The 7,823-nt window shown below is 37.5% G+C and overlaps 1 protein-coding gene across 1 annotated transcript; it reads right to left on the bottom strand.

Moving 5' to 3' along the window:
- Positions 1-1,078: 1,078 nt before the first annotated feature.
- Positions 1,079-2,352, bottom strand: LOC125382947 (gastrula zinc finger protein XlCGF8.2DB-like). Its single transcript, XM_048401319.1, has one exon. It carries the CDS (start codon positions 2,350-2,352, stop codon positions 1,309-1,311), a length of 1,044 nt encoding a protein of 347 aa, XP_048257276.1. The 3' UTR covers positions 1,079-1,308.
- Positions 2,353-7,823: the final 5,471 nt, after the last annotated feature.

Here is a 7,823-nt window from a genome sequence, read left to right as displayed (position 1 = left end):
ATTCTTAAAAAAACCAAGAACTGTTGGGGGTGGGGAAATGTATCGTTACTCAATTCAAGTGAGTGAGTGAGTGGGTGAGTTTGATTTTACACCGCTTTTATCAATATTCCAGCAATATCACGGTGGGGGACACAAGAAATGGGCTTCACACATTGTACCAATGTCGGGAATCAAACCCGGGTCTTCGACGTGACGAGATAAGGCTTTAACCACTAGGCTACCCGACCGCACGTCCAAGACCCTGGTTCGATTCCCGACATGGGTACAATGTGTGAAGCCCATTTATAGTGTCCCCCGCCGTGATATTTCTCGAATATTGCTTAAAGCGGCTTAAAATCAAACTCACTCACTATGGACGTTTCAATGATTGCATCAAACACATCATTAAACTTATCAGAAGACCGCATGCACGTCCGTTACTCGGACTGGCAATGTGTCATTTTGAAGTGGGATCAACGAGACAGGTAGATTGATGGGCTACAGGCTAGACAATCTATGCTATCAAAAGCCCACATGGAGACTATATCGTGCAACATCACATCATCGTGGGGGACGTTTTCAACAGGATAACGAAAGACAGGTTCACACGATTTCTCTCCGATTGAGCATGTATAGGATGTTTTGGATCGCCGTGTGCCACGACGGAATCCAACAAACTAACTCTGTTAGTTTTCGTTTTTTTAGGAAAATAAATATTCTTTTTTCTCAAAAGTCCTTTCATATTGATTTAAACAATGTTTTATTCAGGAATGATCAGTAACATGTAATTCAAAACGTCTTCGCCACAGAATAAAGTAAAGTTCATGTACTAAAAACCAGAAGCGGCAACTAATTTACATATAATAAATGCTATTTCACAAGCACACATCCTTGTCACCCATGCTGGATGGTAGAATCATACACCTGTGTCATCTGAGGTTACGTTATTTCAGGTACGTTACGTCAAGGTCGACATTGTCGTCTAATTAGTAAAGGTTAAAGGCCCCAAATGCTTGCCGTTTTCAAAACGTTTTCCCGTTCTGACCATGAAAGATTTTGAATAATAATAATATGTGTCTTGATGATGGATGAGCATAAACATCTGAGCTACCCACCTTCTTGAAGATATTTATTTTCAAATGATAATAATTTGTATATAAATGGAGAAAGTCTAATCTTGACCCCACTATATCTGTAGTTATGTAGAGCAGATGGAATACACCAATCTCTAGGTGTCGGTAGCCCATGCATGGATTAAAGGATTACCCGATAACACGTCTGTTGATTTATCCTTTATCAGTTGTTTTGCACACTCATTCACTTATGAGATTACAATCCAGACAATTCGATCAACCGATACGGCTTGATTCCACTGTGAACCCTCATGTGTCTCTGCAGGTTACCTGCCTGTGTAAATCCTTTCCCACATTCAGCACACTGATACGGCTTGATTCCACTGTGAATCCTCATGTGTGACTTCAGGCTACCTGCCTGTGTAAATCCTTTCCCACATTCAACACACTGATACGGCTTGATTCCACTGTGAACCCTCATGTGTGACTGCAGGCTACCTGAATGTGTAAATCGTTTCCCACATTCAACACACTGATACGGCTTGATTCCAGTGTGAATTCGCATGTGTCTCTGCAGGGCATCTGATAGTGTAAATGTTTTTTCACACACAATGCACTGATAAGGCTTGATTCCACTGTGAACCCTCATGTGGGTCTGCAGGTTACATGATTGTGTAAATCCTTTCCCACATTCAACACACTGATACGGCTTGATTCCACTGTGAATCCTCATATGAGACTGCAGCTGATGTGAATGTTTAAATCCTTTCCCACATTCAACACACTGATACGGCTTGATTCCACTGTGAACCCTCATGTGTGACTGCAGGTTACCTGACTGTGTAAATCTCTTCCCACATTCAACACACTGATAAGGCTTGATTCCAGTGTGAATTCGCATGTGTCTCTGCAGGGCATCTGATAGTGTAAATGTTTTTTCACACACAGTGCACTGATCAGGCTTGATTTCACTGTGAATGCACATGTGTGCCTTCAGGCTGCATGATTGAGTAAATCCTTTCCCACATTCATCACACTGATGAAGCTTGACTTCACTGTGACAAAGCATGTGCCTTTTCATGGCACCTGATTTAATAAATGTTGCCCCACACTTTCCACACTGTGATCGCTTTGAAGGACCACCACGATCTTTGTGTTGCTGGAGATCACCTGTTCCCAGTGTGTCAGCAACACAGTGTTTCTTGAGACGACCTGTTTCCAGCAATTCACTCTCACAGATGGTGATCACACGTGTTTCAGTAACAGAGGCAGTATTCTGTGGTTGGCTTTGTGCTTCCATTATTAACTTCGTGTTATCGTGTTCACTGTAAACATAAAGAAGTTGTGACGTTCTTTTATCAAATCAATGCATTTCCTACAGATGTTTCCACAAGAACTCTGGCTGGGACCATACACAATATGACACAATATGTATAATGATAAACTACCTGATACTGTAAATGTGTTTCCACATTCAACACATCCATTATATCTTGTATCTTATAATATGTCAATGGTGTCATTTGTTATATTAATCTTTTTTATAATTTCTCCCTGAAGTGTATTCACCTACCGTACCATGACTGCTGTAATACTTTAAGGGCATAGGCATCATGCTGTCAAAGGAGAATAGACATGTCTGTGTTGCAAATATAAATCGCCAACGCTAGAGAATACAATAATGCAAAATCCAGAGGCCAGTTATCAGAGCCAATGAGATAGACCCTATCATTCCACCACTATTACTGATAAAAAAGTGAAATTTTTCCAGTTCTTATACTGGGCGTTCCATATTTCCGCTACATACAGCATATTGGGGGGGGGTGGGGGGGGGGGGGGGGGAGGCATAATCGGCGAAATTTGCGCCATCAAAAACTGTCGCCTCTGGGTACGACCACCCGGCTTTGTAACAGCGACACAGCTCGGACCACAGAACATTGACGTCTCACGATTTAACAGGTGTGTTAGTGACCAACGATTCACGAAGTACCCTCGTTCATAATATAAACAATTGCTTCATACCTATACATTTTAATACTTGAAGTATTTAATTTATTACTTTATTTCTGGCCGACTTTACAAAATAAATATAAACAGTGTCCTGTATCCCCTTAGTGGAACCTTATGCATGTACACTTGCCCTGATAATTCCATGTAAAAGCCTTTTGCGCATCTTTCATTGTATACTTCTGACACGAAAGGTTGAGAAATGACAAAGTAATAATAGACAAATGTCCAACATTAAATATATATTTATGATTTTAAAATATTCTTTTGAGTATCATCATTGTTTATCTATTCAAGTTGTCATTTATGTCATGGGAAACACAGTCATTTCAAATTGTGTCGAAAAAGTGTCAATTGTGACTAATTTTCATATTATGATCGAAAATTGGGTGAGACATATTTTACTCGACATACCAATGTCGCAGTAGCGTAATCTCACGGTAACTTTGCCTTGAATTTTTTTTTAATGAATAGAGGATAATTAACATATATTTATAAATTACATTATCACAGATGACTATCATAAAGCATGTTGATTTCATCTGACACAACCATTCATAGTGAAAAAGATAAAAATGTTCATAATAAATCAAAATCAGACTAGAATTTGTTCTTTAAAAACAAAATGTTGAAGTTAACCAGTCTCCCAATTAATACACGTGATTCTCAATGCTACTGTCAGTTTGAATTGATGGACGTCATTTTAGATTATTAGGGTAGTAAAGTCAACCGACTCACCGTCGTTCTATTAATACATGTCCCATCAACTATTTTATTTTGAGCTCTTATATGAGAGTTACATGTATACTTCCTAGACGAAAAAAGTTGACTGTTCATGAAGTCCAGCATTACCGATGACCATTGTAGTCCAATGCTCATTCACGACATAAAATATTTTACTTACAAAACGTTGTTGTTACTTTATTTATCATTTATCAAACCGTTACCAAATATTGATTTGGAATGACTGTTCATCTATTTTGGTGACCTAAGATTTACACAACATACTTAGGTGACACATATAGTTGGAACAGTGGAACAATTTGATGTTCAAAACACTCATAAAACGTTATAGGATATTCAAAATACATTGAACAATACAACTTCACAATAAACCTACGCACGTAGTTGAAAGTATACAATATATACAAAGAGAAATCAACTTGAAAGAACACATGAAAATGTCTTACCTTCAGTTAAAATCAATGAATGATGATATACGAGTTGCTGGCGTTCCAAAATGTATTCAGATGCAGTGTGACTTTGCACTCGAACTGCACCTACTTATATAGTGGAAGGACGCACAGCAATCGCTGATCGGTTATTTTTCAAAGACATTAATTCCATTTATTATCACCTTTAGTTCCCGGTGAACAATGCAATACAGGTTATCTAGCGGATTATGGTTATTGAAAACAGAGGCTGGCACTTTGAGGGGGGATTATCGTTATTGGTCGGCGTGTTGTTTATCTGGTAAGGACTGTCACGTAAACAGGCATGCATCTTCTAAATTATGCCTGGCGACATGTTTTTACAACTAATGTGAGTTGTTTTTTTGTGAGACATCCGAAGATTGACTGCAAAGATGCATGTGTGAACTCTTGAATATTATATTTAATTTATTTGGATATGAATTATTAGTATTTTTCCTAAGATAATACCAAATAAACAAGACTTCAATGTTGATATTTGTGTTAGAACAGTTTGGTTCTTCATGAGCAAAACACTATGACAATATACTATCCACGGCAAATTCTCACCAAGTAAACTCAGTCACAATGAATTACTTGAAAGCGTCGCGGAGTTATGTCCCTTTTCTTTGTGGTGTTTACTACCTCATAATCGTCTTTTCACCTGATAGTGGATAAAATGTTTTTTCTTCATTTGTGGAAAGCTATAAATCGTGACCAGGGAACATATCTGATAATGCTTGCACTTATCGATTTAATTGGTCTGTGCCACGTAACTGACTTCTATTTGTCCATTGCTGATTACCATTCAGTGATAATTAACCCTCTGTGTTTCATTTGTCCATTACTCTTGCTTTTACGTGTACATGTATACATGCTCTCTCCATCCAATCATTCATTCACCTGATGTTCCTCATAACATAGTTAACATCGATAGATGCTCTCTCAAACATAAACATTGATAAACAAATAGCTCATTGTCCAGTGTCAGTGTCATGACCGCTTTGTTGTATATAGGACATTTCCCCACACTGAATAAAAACAACAGCCAACATATACTTTATATCACAGTTCTATTAACAAATTGACAAACAATAATACTATTCATCATCACTTCTAAAGTTCACCAAATGCCACCAGCTTTAAGCTGTCACAAATATACACGTATTCTAACCAAGTCTGATCTATCCACTTAGAACGAAAGAAATAAACCCCCTAAAAAACACAGAAATAGTGAAATGTTACCTATGAACATTGGAGGGACTCGTACAACACGCTTTATAAAGGCAGTGATAACAGTTCGTTTGATGAAGACCACTATTATAAAGTGTGTGAACGTGTAGGTAACGGTACAGAGCACGTGCAGATGGATACGCTCGAGCTCAACATGCCCATCCCATACCAGGAAGTCGAACGAGAGGTTTAACACACCAAAAAAGGCAAAGCTGTCCATCTGGATGGTGTTCCAGTTGAAGTTTTACAGAACTCTCACTGCATAAAAGTATTGCATAAATTAGTCAGTTACTGCTTTGATTATTCTGTATCACCTACACAGTGGAACCAAGGACTTATTAGCCCCATACCAAAAGATAAAAGTGTCCCGACTGATCCTCTGTCGTATAGAGGTATTAATTTTGTGTCTATACCATGTAAAATATATGCAGGCGTTTTGAAAATAAAATCAGGAACTGGCTTGAGAAGAACAGTATATTGTCTCAGGAACAAAATGGTTTCCGTTCTGACAAAAACTGTATCGACCATTTGTATACTTTATATAATGTGATAAATAATAGGAAATGTGCTTGACTATCAACCTATGTGTGTTTTATAGGCTTAAAGAAAGTATTTGACACCGCTGACCGCAATTGTCAATGGTTTAAACTTATGTCTGTTGGAGTACAAGGGAAGATATTGAAAGCTGTTCAAGCCCTATATCAAGATGTGAGATGTGCAGTACGCGTTTATGACTATATAACAGATTCTTTTAATGTTTCCAAGGGTGTTAAGCAAGGTTGCAAAGTGTCACCAACTCTATTTTCTATATATTGAAATGATCTAGCCACGGAGATAACGAATCTCACATGGGATGTACCATTGGATAACGAAATGTTATCCATTTTGTTATACACTGATGATATTGGGAAGCATATCTCCAAAATATGTTAGATATTGTCATTACTTGGTGTATAAAATGGCGTTTTAGCATTAATAATGACAACACAAATTGGCCATTTTCGGAAGAAATCTGTTGTTAGATCTTGTTAGTTATCAGTTTTCGTGTGGCAATACTCACATTTCTTATGATAGCGCTTACCGTTATCTAGGATTGTGTTTAAACGAATCTTTAGACATGCATAAGACCGGGAAAGAGCTTTGTAAGTCTGCTCGTAGAGTGTTATCTGCTCTGCACACTAAGTATAGTTATGCTGGTGGAATGTCATATGATGTTTTTACGAAGTTGTATAAATCGCTGCTTGAACCAGTTTTGTTTTATGGTGCCAGTATATAGGGCTTACATAGTGTTAAAGAAGTTGAGGTTGTGAAAAATAAGGCTGCCAGGATGTTTCTTGGTTTAAATTAATATGCTCCTGTTCTTGCAAGTAGAGGGAATATGGGCTTGTGCTCAGTTTTGGTTACTCAGAAAATAGAATGTTTCAGACTTAAATCTATGCAGCAAGAGCGCCTGCTTAATATTATTCACCGATGGTCTAGATGTTTTACCACATCTTGGTATAGTAAAATTATGAACCTTTTGAACCAGTATAATTGTACTCACTTACTGGAAATCAGAAATCAAAAAGGTTTTATTTCAAGATGACACAGTTAATTGGCACACTTCGCTTTGGAATGATACGAGTAATGTGAAAGGAAATAAGTTACATACCTAAAGAAAATATAAGTGTACACCTTCTCTTGATTTCTATGTTAAAATATTTTGTATAGAGACCACCGCCGTATTTTAGATGTGAAATTTTTCCTTTGTTTGTTGAGACATGCAGATATTCCAAGCCTCCTATACCACTATCGGAGAGGTTACGTAAATATTCCAATTCTGATTTGGTGGAAGATGAATGTCATTTATTACTACAATGCAGTTTTTATGAACATTTACAGCATGATTTATACTGTGCAGCTGAAGAAAACAACCGCAATTATAATGTGATATGCGAAAAGAAGATTTTTTTATTTACTCAATGAATTCAAACGTTAAACAAAAATTGCTTGCCGCAATGTTTTTTTAAATGTTTAAGAGACGACAGTCGCCGCCTTGATTATTAAAAAAACCTCTCTCTCTCTACCTATCCTTTCTTTTTCTTTCGTTGTTGAATCGAGGAGTTTGTTATTGTTTCCTGTGAGTCTTCTGATTTCGTAGCTTAATTTCCCAGCTCTCACATTATATGACACTTTAATAAACATTTTACTACTACTACCTATGGAATTCCTCAGCACTAATACTCAGCATGCTTAGAGAGCAAGTGTCAAAATCACAAACCTAAATGAGATCCTCTCTTCATGGACACGCCCGGTGATTGTTGAGATCACAAACACTATCGACAGTCAGTCAAGATGGCAG

The sequence above is a fragment of the Haliotis rufescens genome, unplaced genomic scaffold (genome assembly GCF_023055435.1).
Source record: "Haliotis rufescens isolate VD_foot unplaced genomic scaffold, xgHalRufe1.0.p SCAF_21, whole genome shotgun sequence".
NCBI classification, from domain to species: domain Eukaryota; kingdom Metazoa; phylum Mollusca; class Gastropoda; order Lepetellida; family Haliotidae; genus Haliotis; species Haliotis rufescens.
The sequence above is the reverse complement of the archived record's forward strand: the minus strand, read 5'-3'. Positions and strand labels throughout refer to the sequence as shown.